General features: G+C 44.8%; 1 protein-coding gene across 2 annotated transcripts in view; it reads right to left on the reverse strand.

Moving 5' to 3' along the window:
• Wwc2 (WW and C2 domain containing 2) overlaps positions 1-17,009 on the reverse strand; it is a 180,961-nt gene that overhangs the window by 83,400 nt on the left and 80,552 nt on the right. For both annotated transcript variants that reach the window (XM_052752268.1, XM_052752269.1), the window contains exons 3-4: positions 5,525-5,728; positions 4,259-4,335 (exon numbers count right to left, since the gene is read on the reverse strand). In XM_052752268.1, coding sequence (XP_052608228.1) covers positions 4,259-4,335; positions 5,525-5,728 — 281 coding nt within the window. The remainder of the gene's footprint in view (positions 1-4,258; positions 4,336-5,524; positions 5,729-17,009) is intronic.

Consider the following 17,009-nt stretch of genomic DNA (forward strand, 5'->3'; position numbering starts at 1 on the left):
ACAATATTTTATATTAATTATTTCAACTCTATTCTCAATTACAAATCAAATCTCGAAATGCACAGAAGACTCCAGAGATACAGTTGTCATGAGTCCTCAGTCATGCTGGGCTGGGCTTTTTGGTGATATATCTATCTAAGATGTATCACACTTCGGTAAGTAACCCTTTAAAACCCATGTTCCTACTACAAGATGCTAGTAACCCTCCTACATCACCAAGATGGACCAAGGAAGGGTAGCTTCTTTGACCTACTGATGTCCTATCTGGAGTGGATAGGCATCTGTACATCTCCCCAGGAAAAGTTCCAGCTGTCAGAGCTGTGCTAAACAGCTCCAGATGTCCAGGACGCCTCCAGGGCAGAGCTATTCTGAGCAGCTCAGGTGTCCGGGATACCTCACCCTCCAGGGCTGAACTGTTTCCTTGCAGCTTCAGCTGTCAGAGCGGTCCTAAGCAGCTCAAGGGGTTGCCTGATGCCCCAGGTAGTCAGGACACTTTCCCCAGAGTTGCCGAAATCCGGGACCAAACCCACGGAGTTGCAACCAATTTTCTTACAGTAACTTGGTAATATTGCTCCATCAAAGCAATGAAGTATGTAACGAGTGCTTGTTTATACCTAAAAACTCTGTTTGACTTAAAATGCAGGTGGGTGTCCAGAGCTATGCAGGTAGTTCCTTCATCAATTACCACCCTCGAACATCAACTTACAAGGAGCTCGTGTGACCCCGGAGACTCTATAATGACAGCCATCCCCTTCCCCGAGTGCTACCCAGCCACGAGTTAGCAGAGCTAAAGTGCTCAGAGCAGGCTCCTGCCTCACAGCAGCAGCAGAGTCGGGAGCCCGCCTGCTTCTAAAAAGCATTTCAACTGTCCATCTATCTAACGACAGAGATAAGGGCACAGTGAGAGAATGTCTCACATCCTCATCTACACAGGCGCACCTTCCCAAGGAGGGCATCTCTCTGGCTTACCATGTAGTCACAAGGTGGCAGAACAGGTATAATATATAATGCCCCTAATTAAGACCAGAAATCCTGGCACAACGTAGTCTTGTCACAGACTCATTGGGAAATAGGATGTGACCACACGGGGGTGTCCTGAGATCCCTGATTGACAGATTCCTTAATGGTTATTTGTATAAGAGACCTTAATATGGTTTTACCTTTATCCCCCTCCCAAAGTTTCGGTATTTCCTCCCTTGCAGGTACAGTCTACAGTAGTCTGCTGTGACTATGACTTGTGTCACTAAAGATAATTATGAAAAGTGGTTAATGTTTCAAAGGACAGTAGCAACTTCCTGAAAAATCACAATGAAGTGGTAGTAGAGTTTGGGGAGAGCAAGTTTTAGTAAAAATGCCTTCATTTCCACGTTCTCAAAATGAGTTATCTAACAATAAGTAAATCATAGTAACCTACAGACACAGCACAAAGCAGTCGAGCCCACTGAACAGGAGTCTTGAGAAATATAGACAATTTCACAGACCAGAGGGTCCATGATGCCCTGAAGACTATTTACTACAAGGTGACACAGACCACTTCTACACATGATTTTATAAACTTAATGAAGAGAATTCAGACTTCCACAGATGGAATTTGAGTTTGGGCTTCAGGGGTTTGGTTTCTGCTTTGTCCTGGAGCCTGAACTTAGGGCCCTAGCTCTACTGCTGAGCTACACCTCAGCCCACACACGAACCCACAAGTGAACTTTTTTCATGTTTTTTGTTTTGTTTTGTTTTGTTTTATTCCTGAGAAGCACTGAGTAAGCTGTAAGGAAAACCGAACCAGACCGTCTGTCTGAAGATACTGGAGAACCACTAAGTCCACAGAACTACGTTAAAGGCCCAAAAGTTAAAGGGAGAGCAGCCACGACCCATATGTGGCGCTCCTTCCTAAGGACCCCCGCTATGCAGAAAGCAGGGCAGCTGGGATACCCAATCGGGCTCTGGATACACAGAATGATGGGTAGTGAGGCCCACACAACTTAGGGGAGAGGCTGGGAGTTCAGTCTCGATGAAGCTGATGGGGTGGGTGGGGGTGGGGGGAACTGCTTCCATGAGCTCATGGGTAGCTCTGAGAGCTTTGCCCTAAGAGATGGGGGTAAACTGGAGATAGACCCACCCTAAGAAAGGGCCTGAAGACTGGATTTCAGTCATTTCCAATTCTGCCTGGATTTAAACCATCTGCTCCCGACCCAAACGCCTACAAGAAACAAAGTTAAGTGCTCTGAAAAATGCAAGATTGCCCAAAGTTTAAAATTATCTTTGTACTACCGCACATGTACTATATGGCTCTTAAGAAGTAAACAACTATAAGGATCAAGAACTGACCAAAAGCCAACAGAAAAGCAATATACCCAAGGACCCAGAAGACAGGAGATGCAGCCCTGGATAAGTCAAGCCTTGGGAATGTAAAGCACTGTGGCTATTTTGGTCAAAAATATACATATTAATGTGCAGAATGTGGGCAAGGAACTAGAAACCAAATGAATAAATAAAACCATTGAAAAAGAAACAGTAAGTAGAATTGGCACAAATAAGTAACAATGGTAAAAATCTCCAGTTGTTTGAAAATGAAGCAATATACTCTTTGATTTCTCAGAGAGGCAGGAAAGGATTTGGAGCACATGATAGTAAAGATTCAAAATTCAAAACCTATAGAATGTAAGCAAAAGTCGTAGGTATTACGTGACTTAGAGCCTTAATGCAAATATCTGGAAGCAAGAATGGTTAAAACTTTGGTGATATCCACCAAAAAACAGGAGGTGGGTTTGTTTGTTTAGAGGCAGAATGCTAGACAAGTACTCGACCAACTAAGCCAGCCCGACTAAAAGTTATGTTCATTTTTTGACATACCAATTCCCCTCTTGTATCAAAAACGTGTACATGCAGCCAAGCAGCGGCCGTGACACACGTCTTTGATCTCAGCACTCATGAGGCAGAGGCAGGCAGATCTCGGTGAGTTCGAGGCCAGCCTGGTCTACAAAGTGAGTTCCAGAACAGTCAGCGCTGTTACACAGAGAAACCCTGTCTTGACAGACAAAAACAAAAATGTGTACCTGTATGCACCAAAAATATGTGTGATGTATACATAAAGACAGTTATTAATGATCAGGAAGTGGAGCAAACGGACACACGTCAGTGGTAGAACAGAGAAATGTGTCTGCTTAAGCAGTAGCTATTTAGCTTTAAAAGTGAATGTGGATGAATCCTGAAATAATGCTGGAAAAAAGATGCCAGGGAACCACATACATGGGAAGCGTTCCGGTTTTACAGAGCTAATGAAAGCGTTAGACTCAGGGCTGGCGAGGTGAGCATTGCTTCCAGCGGAGAACGGCGAAGAGAGAAAATACGAGAGGGTGCATTGGAGGCGTCTGTGGTTAGGATGATAACCTGCTTCATGACCACGGTCATTAGTACATACGATGCAACTTGCTCATGAACAGCCCATGGGATCCCCCAGTCAGGAGAAACAAGATCGGTATTTGGTCAAAATAATTAGAGCAATGATCAGGAAATAATCCTTTCTGAGAAGGAAGGACAGACAGATAAGGCGGTGGAAGCTGCAGATGCCCTTTATACCAGGGCGTCCGATGAAAGAGCACAATGTCTTGGAAGACAAAGAGGGAAAGTAAATTATCAGGATGCAGATTTCCTTTGCATATACTAAGTGCTAATAAGAAAAGCCAACAAGCCGGGTGGTGGTGGCGCACGCCTTTAATCCCAGCACTCGGGAAAGCAGAACCAGGCAGATCTCTGTGAGTTCGAGGCCAGCCTGGTCTACAAATTGAGATCCAGGACAGGCACTAAAACTATACAGAGAAACCCTGTCTCAAAAAAACAAAAACAAACAAAAAAGAAAGGAAGGAAGGAAGGAAGGAAGGAAGGAAAGAAGGAAGGAAGGAAGGAAGGAAGGAAGGAAGGAAGGAAGGAAGGAAGGAAGGAAGGAAGGAAGGAAAAGAAAAGCCAACAATTGCAACAAAGGTAATCCCAGTCTAGGGCCACGCTACCTGAAGGTACCCGATCTCATTTGATCTCTGAAGCTAGCTAAGCAGGGTCAGGCCCTGTTAGTACTTGGATGGGAGACAAAAACAATCCCAACCATCCTTCAAACAAAGGAGAAAGACCATCCAGCAGGGTGGAGTGGAGAAGTTTCCTAACCCTAACCCTTCAGAGGCAGAGAGGGGAGGCGAGCACCCATGCTTCCTCCACAGCCTGAGCTGCGCGTCTGTTCAATGAAGAATCACAATGAAAACAATCTTACCCTTAATCGTGTGGTGGAGATCTCAGCTTTTAAAATATCAGGATCATATTTAGTGCTAGATGAAGACCCTGAGAAGACTTTTAAGAGAGAAAAAAAATATTACTTATCAGCTGCAATAATTGTAAGCTTGGAATTTACTCATTTTAAAAGTAAGGTTTATGGGCAGGCTCCGGTATTCCAGGCCAGCCCTTTATCCCAGTTAGATGGGAGGGTGAAGGAGAAAGATTGCAAAATCAAGTGTTCCTGGGCTAAAGGACACGCTGAAGGACAGCTTAAACAACTTAGTGAGATCCTGTCTCAAAATAAAAAGAGGTTTGGAGATAAAGTTCAGTGGTCCAGCACATGCCTAGCATGCAACAAGGCCCTTTCTGGTCCCTGTAACACACCAACACACACAGAGCCAAGATTTATGTTCTTTTGAAAAAACTGCTTTTGTTTTTTCTTTTAGGAGATAGGTTCTCACACTTATTTCAAGCCTATTTCATTTTTTGAAACAGGGTCTTCCTATGCAGCCTCACAGTTGCAGGGATTCTCCTGCCTCAGCCTTCCAAGCGCAAGAATTACAGGCATGAACAACCAGATATGATTCTCAAAGCCTTTGTCATATTAAAACAAAATAAAACAAAACCTCAGGATACAAAATACTGAAAGAAACTTGTCCTGGGTCCTTCAAGAGTTCTGCTGTGCGGCTCCTTAGGGGATTATGACTTAAAATGTTCTGAGACCGGCATAGCTGCTTCTTTAAATAAGGCCAGCCCCAGATGACCGACACACAAGTAGAGATGGAGGGGCTTGAGATCCAACAGTCTCAGTTCCTCCCTAGGAACAGCAGTGGGCAGAAGTCACCTTTAAAAGGCTCACATTGGGGCTGCAGAGTGCTTGCTGCTCTTCCCGAGGACCTGAGTTCAGTTCCGAGCACCCACATTGGGGCAGCGCACAATTCTGTGGCTCTAGCTCTTGGGGATCAGATGCCTCTGGCCTCCTTTCCTTGTTCTGACAGAGATTTACTCAAACAAAAGGCAGCCAGGCATAAGTAACTGGAGAAACAGAAGCCCGATGCCCAGATGGGGAGACTTGTATCTCAAGAGGGGATGGGGTATTTCTCTGAGTAATCTCTTGGGAACCCCTCCTCTCTCGTGGCTTGGAGGAGTTCTTGCCTGGGAGGGAAAGGGGCTCAGAATGTAACTCCACAGAAGTGTGAGTGACCTTCACCTCTCTACAATCTCATCTTCAATTCTAGAGTGTGACCAGCCACGCAGTACTCACGGCTTGTGCGAGAACTTGACTTTTCCTTGTAGGCGTCATTTAAGCGGACATACTCATCGAGGGCCAGGGCCAGCCTCTGTTCCTTCACGTGGTACAGCTCCTTCTGTGTCCTGAGTGCATCCTGGGCCACGGAGAGATAGTCCTTGAGCATCCTCTCCTGCTCACCCCGCCACTGTTTTCTCGGATCTTCAATCTGTGTGGTTTCTGAAAAGACAGTAGGTGGGAATCTGTGTTGGGATTTAATTATGTTTGTGGGATTATTCATTGAGGGATTAGCTAGTTTAAATTCTTGTATCCTCTAAAGCATCTACCAGAAACTTCTATAGCGTGACTTGTCTAAAATCTGGATATGGGGTTATTCTATTTACTCCAAAATCAGCCCGGGCCCTTTCTTGGCAGACGTTGATAGCAATGTATCCTAATTATAAGCCTGTCACACACATGTCATCCATCGATCATCCTTTTGAGAACTCTCGGGCTCCCCAATACCCAGGAAACAAGAGTTACATCACCATCAGCATCCAGGGCCATGGATACTCGGATCCAAATGGACTTCTGAAGGGCCACACTTCCACTGACTTAACACAGGACTCCTGCCCTCTTACCTGGTACATCAGCACTACTCATTGCCTAGTCCATGGACCATCACCAGCCTCAGAGTCACTTCATACCCACAGCAATAAAGATGAAAATCAAGAGAACATTTAAGTCTTCATAGCAATTTTATTCAGTTATTATATATCTGTTGAATCTATAAATATTGGAGCTTATGTTTCTTTATGGTCATTTCATTTTTCTATGAATTCATTTTTATTTTAAAAAAATATCAATCACTCTGTGGTAGATTAGAAAATTTAAAACAATTAAAAACCAAAGCCACCTTGCTCTTGCTCTAAGGAGAAAGTCCCTTAGTGACTGTGAAAGTCTCCAAACCAATTATAACCTCTGCTCAGAAGACGGGCCCTGGGACTGCTCTCCCTAACCATTTTAATTTATAATAAACGCATTGGCCACATACTGGAGCAGGGAGCTGCCATGTACTGGTGTCTGTCTTGGGGTAAATGGCGGTTACAAGGCCAAGTGCAGGGGTTGTGAATCTACAAGGATGCCAATACAGTTGGCTGCGAGATGTTTGTACTGACAAGTCACAGAAGAATACACACTTTTAGCCAGAGAGTAGGTGAAGAGGCAACTTACTTACTCAGGAGCTATGAGACTACGGACTGGCGGAAATACCTGCATACAAATATTCATTAGCAGCATTATTCACAATACACAAATATTTAAATCTTGGTATATCCATACAATAAATACTACTTGGAAAGAAAAAAGAAAAAGAGAGAGAGACAATATGCAGGTTTGTATCAGAGCCCAGACAATAGTTATTTATATGAAATCCTGGTCAAGGGCAAATCAAACCCAATGGCAGAAAAGTGACCAATGGCTGCCTGCAAAGAACTAGCATGGAGCTAATGTCCTTTTCGAGGGGACAGAAACATTCCATAGCTTGGTTATTACAAAGGTTATGTGATATATACCTGTCAAAGCTTATGAGCTGTATACTGAGAATAGATGCAACTCATTCATTGTATGTTACACCTTAATAAAACTGGCTTAAGGGTTTATGAGTGTAGCTCACTGATAGAGTGCCTAACACATACACACACACACACACACACACACACACACACACACACACACACACTCCCTCCTCCCCCAAGTAGTGCAAAAGAAAAAGCTACCTTTAATAAACAAAATTTAAAGTTGATTACATATACTTTTAAAACTCAGAGAAATGACTACTACATTAAGGAGATGTTGGGCTGGAAAAATGGTTCAGTGGTTTAAAACACTTGTTGCACTTGCAGAGGACCTGGGTTCAATTCCCAGCACCCACATGGTAGCTCACAATCATCTGTAGCTCCAGTTCTGGGGGATCTGATGCCCTCTTTTGATCTGGGCACCGGGCACGTACATGGTGCACATGCACACACATATACACACGGTGCACTGTAGCAGGGGGCTATAGGAGCCCCGCCCAGAAGCCCCGTCCCCAGTGAGGCAGCTGTAACTGATACACCTGCCTATGACCTTGAGGTACGTGCCCCGGGGCGTGGCCAAGGGACTCTTAAAACCCGGGATGCACGAACTCATTCCTTTCTTTGCTACCTCGTGGTTTGGGATGCTGGAACGGACCAGGGCAGATCTCACCAGAAAATAGCCTCACCCTTCCAAGATCCCACGACAAATTCCTTTATTCTGTCTTGTGAATTAACCCCAGATAAACTCCTTTGTTCATTAAATAGACTCCGTGGATTGCTGGCCATACAATACCATTAGTGCACAGGCACAGACACACAGACACACAGACACAGACACACAGACACAGACACACAGACACACACACACACACACAGGCAAACATTCATGCATGAAATAAATTTTAAAACTTTAAGAGAGAACTGAGGAGGTCTATGTTGGCCCATGGAACTGACTTTTCAGAGGCCAGACTGTCCTGGAAATGTGTGACCTGACCTCCGGGTATAAGGCATGATATTAAACTGACAGTTTGGCCCGGGAAGGCTGGGTCCTCTTGGGGCTAAGAGAGGCCCTGGGTGATTCACAAAATGGTCTAGTTCAGTAAAACACTAACCACTGACTCAGACCTATAGTTCTGGCTTCATATTCACTGACTACTAAAAGCTGAGCTTTCTCCAAAGCACCATTTTTGAAATACTCATTTTAAAGATATAAATATTTAAATACACAAAAGATAAACATCTCATGTAATTATTGGGAATAAACACATGCTACAGCCACTGTCTGCACAGGAGCTGTCCTGAATGGGCAGACCTTCCACATCGGAATCTTCAAGGGCAAAACAGCATGGCGCCGCCCTCTAGGGAATATGGAAGATGTGCAGAGATCACCGAGTAAGGGCCTAAAATGCTCAGTTGTCTATTTATATATTCACTGTAACACGGGCCTTTAATATTCTAATAGTGCTCAGATTAATTTCCAGTATTCATACACATATGACTGTACTCTGGCTCAAAGGACAGAAACTGTCACATGACAAATAGGAAATTATGGTCCTCAAGTTTTCTCGGGCTGGAGAGGACAGCACTTCTGGATTGGGCGGCACTGTCCTCTCTCTACCTCCACCCTTAGCTGCCGTGGCGTGAGGTGCCCAGCGGAGAAGCTCACCCTGATGGTGAGGAGGCCTGTGGAGAAGCTCACCCTGGCGGTGAGGAGGCCTGTGGCCAGCCACACAGAGGCACACTACCAAGAACCACAGGCCGAGTTTGAGCCGTCTTCTCGAGCAGAGCGCAGGATGACTGCAGCCTGGCATCCTGGCTACGAGTTTATTATAGAAACCGTAGCCAGGACAGCTAAGCCTCACCTGCTTCAAGGCCCACAGAAATTGTAAGACAACAAACACTAGTAATTTGTCACGCTGAGATATGTAACTATTAAACCAATCAAGTAAAGAGATGCAAACACATGGATGTTTTTAGTTAGAATAGTAAGCAGGCATCCCTCAGGTTCAGCTAGGCATATTTGTCCCCATGTTTGGGAATTGGTGTACTTAAATAAATATTTGTCAACAGCTAAAAGGCCATGAAATCCTGCTACAACATTAACACTCAGATTAATGAATTAAAACAACATGAAAGATGGTAACGAACTCTTAGTACTTTGTGCGATAATAATAAATGTGTCTTGGATGAGTCTGAAGAAACCCCCGAGTAGACTGGTTTGGATTTGTTTACAAGAGAGGCAGGAAACATTTATATTTCTGAAATATTGCACAATTCAAATATAAACCACAAAGAGAACTCCCAAAGGCATCTTCGAAGGTTTCATAAAGCAGGACTAGGCTCATCTCCATCTGTTATATTTGCTGAATAGATTTGAAAAGAATATTTATTAAATGTAAACATGCAAGAAGAGTGTTTTACAAATGTGGTATTTTTTTTTTATTAAGACCTTCTGGCCTTGGGAGATCACTATATCATAATGCAATGTAATTTGCATGCTGTCTGCTATATTAAAGAAGTAATATATTACATGCTTTAAAACATTACATATCTCAAGAGAATTCACATCCCATTAGTTTCATAGATGTGGGACTTTACAGATAGGGAACACAAAAGCTTAGCATGGACAACATTATACTTCGGAGACTTGTGTTTCTGTCTATAACGCAGATTTCTGTTTTTCCTGCTGTGCTCGAAAGAATGAATGAAATAAATATGTACAACTTTTCTTGTCTTCCTTTTTTATAAAGTATCTGCAAAATTTATTTGTTGCCTATTTCTTCCATGTACAATTATTAAGCCCCAATTGGATGCATTAGACAAAATAAGATGTTGGAGGAAATCATTATGCACAAAGTAAACAAACAAACAAACAAAAAAATCCAACAAATTTATACCAGAATGAGATACCGTCTTTAGAGAAGGATGGGGAAGTATATAGCAATTTAGAGAGTGCAGGGTTTCTTCTGGTTGAAAAGGTATGATGCCAGCGAATCCAGCTGCAGTTAAACAGGATACCAAAGAGTCCCAGGCAAGCGCACTTCTCCAGTCAGGACTCCCACGGCCCCGACACAGAGTTTCCTGCATTCTTTCACCAGGCTGCATTCTCCAGCCAGCTGAAGACCTTGGCTCTACCTGTGGTCTTCCTTCTTCCCTCCCCGAAACTCCGCCACAGGCTACCCTTCTCCAGTGAAGTCGGCCAAGCCTTGAGGATCAGCTAGCGCTCTCGACAGGCAGCATGGGTACGCTGCAGGAGGGAGGCACTCCCTCCTGGCCCCCCTGCTCTCTGTGCAATGGCAATCCTTCTCAGGCCAAGTGGGAGACTCACCTCGGAAGCCACGGAGGAGTCTACGCAAACGCACGCAAGGATCTTAACTCTATTTTAGAAGACCACCTGGCAGAAACGTGAGGCTCCACTGCCGGAGGGGTCGATATGGCAGCCTGGGAACCTTTTGTAATGAAATTTACACACCAACTGAAAGAAAGAAATTCAGGGAACACCACAGCTGTACTGGAAAGCATAACGGAATTTGAAAACTCCAAGTATGAGTATGTTTGTGCCCTGACCGGAAGAGGGTTGAGAAGATGTACAGCCGAGAATCAGAAAATTAGTTAACGTTAGCTCTTGTAACGTGAATTTCTTTTATCTCCATTCCTATTTGTCTGCATGACTTTTACAAAATATATGCTAAGGCTGCGATGGCCGAGTTGGCAAAGGGCAGGAGAGAAAGCCAAGGCACAAACGAGAAAAACGAAGAAAGATGTTCCTTTAGTACTCCTAAGAACCCAAGTGCGTCTGAGATGATAAAATATAAAAGGGTAAAAAAATCTTTTTTTAAGATTTTGGAGACAACGCTGATTAGAAGTTTCTCAGAGGTAAAGTTTGATCACAGTGAAGACAACCGGGAGGAAACAGACAAGAGAGACATTTGATAGTAATCGCAAAGAAAAACATCATGGCAGATAAAGAGGCACACACTAAGGAAAGGGGGAGGTCACAGCTTTGGAAATGACAAAGTTTAAGGATCTTCAAATGGAATATAAGCTAAACACACGAGGAAAGAATAAAAAAATAGAAGGAAAATCTGAAAGTTCAGAAGGCGGAAGAATCTATGTCAAATGTACATCTAGGTGCGGGGGGGGGGGGGGGGACCCGAAAAGTTCCTGAATTTGGCAAAATATGTGGAATATATAAATTATCATCATTTCAACTTAGCATCTCCTCCCATGCTGCCAATCAGCCATTGGGTCTATCGGCTATAACTGGGCATTAGCCGCCAATGAGTGAGAAGCACTTTCAGTACTGACATTCCTGGGTCCCAAATTATTCAAGGCCTGGGGGCTTGTGGGGGTTTGAATGCTACATCCCCCACAAGTCTCAGGCATTTGGAGACCTGGTCTCCAGTTGTTGTTGACGCTGGGAGTGGCTTAGGAAGTGTGGTCTTCCTGGGGGAAGTATGTCACAGAGGACAGGCTCTGAGGTTTCAGAGTCACGACATTCCCAGTCAGCTCTCTCCTGCAGCTTGAGATGTGACACCTCAGCACCCAGCTTCCTTTCCAGCCGCATCTCTGCACCTGCTGCCTCCGCTCTACCACCACGGACTCTAACCCTCCAGAACTGTAAACCCCAGATCAACTCTTGTATAAGGTGCCTCTGTCCTGGTGTTTCATCACAGCAACAGAAAAGGAATGAATATAGAGTTGAGTGGACAGGGCCAGAGGCTGGCAGCCTCCGTGCCTGGAGAGCTGGGGGCCAGTTATTCCAGGCTTCAAAAACCAGGGTACTGAGTATGAGGCTCAGTGCTCTAGGCTTGAACCCCCAATAGCCCTGCACTTAGGAGCTATCTTCGTGACTGGGGGGGGGGGGGGGGGGGGGGGGGGGGATGGATCGTAAGTTCCCGTCCTAAGGAGTTACTGACACGTGGATGCCTGACAGCGGAGGGAGAGTCAGTTTTCTTTAAGAGTGTGGCTACCTATGGTAGGTAAACCATGCTCTAGTGGATGATCCCGTACCCTTGAATATATGGTCAACACAAACTGGTCTTGATGAGATTTTCTAAAAAGGCATAAAGTTGGGAAGAGATCTGGGGAAAGTCAGGAGGAGAGGGGAATAAATATGATCGAAATACATTGTATGCATGTACAAAGTTCTCAAAGAACTAATAAAAATATAGTAATTTTAAAACATCCATTCAAGAGAATTCATATATATAGCCAAAAACCCAGTGTGGCACAGGGGGGTGTTTTGTCGTAGTTAGGGTTTCTAGTGCTATAACAAAACACCATGACCAAAGATAACTTTAAGAGAAAAGGGTTTGTTTGTTTTTTATTTCTTCTTACAATTCTGAAGTCATATTTCATCACTTAGGGAAGTCAGGACAGAAGTCAGGACATGAACCTGGAGGCAGGATGACGCAGAAGCCATGGATGCTTACTGACTTGCTCTCCATGGCTTACTTAGCTTGTTTTCTCGTACAACCCAGGGCCATCGGCCACCTGCTGAAGAAGCGGTATCACCACAGTAAGCCAGGTGCTCCCACGTCCATCATTAATTAGGAAATGCCCCATAGACTTCCCTACATGTAATCTGATAAGGACATTTCTTAATCAAGGCTCCACATCCCAGATAGCTTGTATCAAGTTGACAAAAGACCAACCAGGACATGTCTCCAGGCAGGCTAGAAAAGTGAGCTCAGCAGCCTCCTAGAGCCCCAGTGGGGTGAGACACCAGGCGTGGCACTTTCATACAAACAAAGGGCTGTGTTCGCACCAACCAGATCAGTCCTTTATGCAAATGAAGGATAGTATTTACACAAATTATATTTCTTTTGCTGGACCACCCTGGGAATTGCTCTCTGGCTGGCCTGGGAGAACGCTTCACTGAGGCTTGTGACAGAAAGAAAAACAAATGTAGCCCACACCGTCCCAAACAGTCATGGCAAGGGTAACAGCATCTGGAGCCCAAATTGTGCTTCAGCAGCAAGCAGCACAACTTCCTCAAGGCAGGCTTGAGTCCTAGGACCCAAGCAGCCTGGCCCGCTGTCCGGCTGGTGCTCCTCCACTCGATACAGTTAGGACGTCAGCAAATGGTCTAACTGTGTCAGTCAGGGAGCCAGATTATCTTAGGCTCCCAACAGCTTAGAGGAAAGTTAACACTAAAAGGAATGCCTACAATAAAGGTCTATCATCAGCAATATAGGGATTTAAAGAATTTAACAGGGCTCCAGCAGTATCCGGAAGAGGTAGATCCCAACACATCTGTCTCATTTATATTAGGTTTTACATGATTATGGCAATTACCAAGAAATCTATCTCCTTGTTTTCTTCCTTCTAAGAAATAGTTTGTCTACCTAGGGGGCTTGGAGGATGCAGACAGAGAAGCAACAGAAAGGCTTGAGAATCATGTGCTCTGTTGAGAGAAAACGATACTGTATAAAGCATCACACATACCAGAACTTTTCTTCAAATCCCAACAAAACGTGTTACCCAGGAGGCTGTTTCAGAGTACCACGGAGTTAGCACATGCCATCCATCACTCCAGAGATTACAACCAAAATCAGAGCGCAGAATCCACTGCCCAATCAAAGGAAGACTGGAAAAGCAAGGGGAAGGACCGGGGAGGAAATAAAAACACTCTGACAGAAACTTCTGGTTTTGTGTTTGACACCTCTTGTGATTTCCTAGATCTCACAAGACTGCAAATGGACTGGAGAGAACAAACTCCAAAACAAATATCCACTTCTTGTCAAGAGTGTGGGGAAGAGGCTGTTGCCAGACAAAGCTCTTGGGATGGGGTGTGGGGTGGGGCATCCTAGGTAAACAGCAAAAAGCCCCAGGCCATAGCGACCCACCTGTTCTAGCCTGGTTTCTCTTGCTATGGTAAGATATTGACTAAAGCAACTTGGGGAAGGACGGGATTTATTTGACTTAAGGTCACACACACTCCATCATGGAGGGAAGCCCAGGTAGGAACGCGGGGACAGGGACAGAAGCAGAGACCCCCAGGAGCCCTGCTTCCTGGCTGGGTCCTAAGCTCCCGTTCAGACACCTTTCTCCCGCAGTCCAGGCCACCTTCTCAGGGATGGAACTGGTCACAGTTGGCTGGCCCTAAGAAGTTTTTTTGCACATAAGAATTTAAATGACAGAAGGACCGCTTAAAGAACAAAGCAGAGTCTTCATCTGAACAGAACAGAATTCACGGGCTGGAGAGATGGCTCAGTGACTTAGTGCTTGCTGCTCTTGCTGAGGACCCAAGCTCATTCCCAGCACTCATGCTGGACAGCTCACAGCCTCCTTTAACTGCAGCGCCCGGGGACCGGACACCCTCTTCTGTCTGCCACAGGCACCTGCTCAAATTTTTAAAATGTGATTTTTTTAAACAGAATTCAACATCAGCATTCTTTTTTATCTTGTCATTATTGTCTAAACAGATAGCAGAACAACCATTTATATCGCATTAGCATCATACGTAATCGACAGACGATTTAAAGCGTGCAGGAAGATGTACAGAGTATATGCCAAGACCAGGCCACTTTCTAAAAGGGGGTTGAGGCCAGGTGTGCGGGTGCATACCTTTAATCCCAGTACTGGGGAGGCAGAGGCAGGCACACTTCTGAGTCTGAGAACCATCAGACCTGCATAGTGAGTTCCAGGCCAGCCAGGGCTATACAGTGAATCTGTCTCTGTCTGTCTGTCTGTCCGTCTCTCTGTCTCTGTCTCTCTCTCTCTCTCTCACACACACACACACACAGAGAGAGAGAGAGAGAGAGAGAGAGAGAGAGAGAGAGAGAGAGAGAGGAATTGGGATATCTACATAAGTATCTCAGCAGATACTGAAAACATCTGTATATTTTATCAATTACAGTCTATTTGGCTTAATGTTAAAAATAAACACATTACACTCCATTAGTAAAAATAAGAAACAGTCACTTCAAGAAATACTGAAAACCCTGGTTACTAGTTCAGCACTCGTTCATAAAGAGAGCCCTGCATATGAAGTCTCAGGGACTGTGACTGAAGAGTACTTCTGCCTCATCAAGGACATCTACAAAAGAACAGAACAAAAGGGACGGGCAGCGTCATGTCTACTGAAAGACCAGAAAGTACAAATGTCTGTTCTTGCCACTTTCCAACAATTCAAAACACCAAAGACTCTAAAATGCTGCCGAAATTAAAAAGCAAAAAGATGGGAAGAAGTTAGGGAAAAGAGAAGTCTGGACTGGAAAACAGAAGACAAAGCTCTTCTCATCTGAAGAGAAGGAATTTCTACACAAGGCGTCATTTGCCGATAAAAGAGTTGTAAGATGGAGCTTTAAAACACACCTGAATAGAACTCAGTGGGGTACACAGCAGGGGGCGTGCAGACCCAGGGGTCTAACCCAGAGCTACTCAGTCCCTGGAAGACTCAGCAGCAGTCAGTTCTTCCTGGAGCTGCCAGCAAATTAGACAAATTTAGAATTCCACCGTGGACTTTAAAATAGAAGTTGGTTCTAGGCCGGGCGGTGGTGGCGCACGCCTTTAATCCCAGCACAGAGGCAGAGCCAGGTGAATCTCTGTGAGTTCAAGGCCAGCCTGGCTACCAAGTGAGTTCCAGGAAAGGCGCAAAGCTACACAGAGAAACCCTGTCTTGAAAAACAAAAAAAACAAAACAAAACAAAAAAAAGAGCTGAAGAAGTTGGTTCTACAATCTACACAGGAAATATAAAAATTTGTGGTTTTTGAAAAACAATTTTAGTAAAGAGTCAAGTTAAAAAACATACATCATCCAACTACTGAGGGATCTGGATGCAGAGATCCATGACTAGGCCCCGGGTGGATCTCTGGGAGTCCAATTAGCGAGAATGAGGAGGGTTTATATGAGCGAGAATTGTTGAGACCAAGGTTGGATAAAGCACAGGGACAAATAGCCAAATGAATGGAAACACATGAACTATGAACCAATGGCTGAGGGGTCCCCACTGGATCAGGCCCTCTGAATGGGTGAGACAGTTGATTGGCTTGATCTGTTTGGGAGGCATCCAGGCAGTGGGACCAGATCTTGTGCTCATTGCATGAGTTGGCTGTTTGAAACCTGGGGCCTATGTAGGATTGTTTGGCTCGGCCTGGGAGGAGGGGACTAGACCTACCTGGACTGAGTCTACCAGGTTGACCTCAGTCTGTGGGGAAGGCTTTGCCCTGGAGGAGATGGGAATGGGGGGGGGGGGGGGTTTGGGGGGAAGGTGAGGGGGACGTGAGGGGGGAGAACAAGGGAATCTGTGGCTGATATGTAGAACTGTATTGTATTGCAAAATAAATTAAAATAAATTAAAAAAAAACCCTAAAAAAAAATACATCAACCCATTTCAAGACATGAACGCCTTGTAATTATGATTGTATGCTATGAGTATAAAGACACTACACAGATCAACAGAATAGAACAGAAAACTCAGGAATAGACAGATGTACTCTGTGGTGGTTTGAATAAGAATGCCCACCCCACGCCCCATATATATGAATGTTTGGTTCACAGTTAATGGACGATTTATAAAGGATTAGGAGGTACGGCCTTGCTGTGTGTCACTGGGCTATTAAAACTTAAAGCCCACTCCAGGCCCCGTCTGGCTCCTTCTCTGCCTCCATCTTCTTGCAAAGTGTAATTTCTCAGTTGCTGCTCCAGCGCCATGCCGGCCTGCGGCTGCCACACACCCTGTCATGATGGTCATGGACTGACTCCAGAGAGTTGGTGAACCTGTAAGTAAGCCTCCAGTTAAATGCTTCTTTTCATAGGTTGCCTTGGTCATGGTGTCTCTTCACAGAACTAGAACAGTCACTGAGACATACACCAATACATTTTCAACAAAGGTAACCACTCGGTAGGAAAAGAGTACCCACCCAAGAACTGGTTCTGGGGAGGTGGGGCGTAAGAAAATGGCCCAGTGGGTAAGTGCTTGCTGTGAAAGCCTGAG

Source organism: Peromyscus californicus, unplaced genomic scaffold (genome assembly GCF_007827085.1).
Source record: "Peromyscus californicus insignis strain IS unplaced genomic scaffold, ASM782708v3 Scaffold_23__1_contigs__length_62951481, whole genome shotgun sequence".
Taxonomy (NCBI): Eukaryota; Metazoa; Chordata; class Mammalia; order Rodentia; family Cricetidae; genus Peromyscus; species Peromyscus californicus.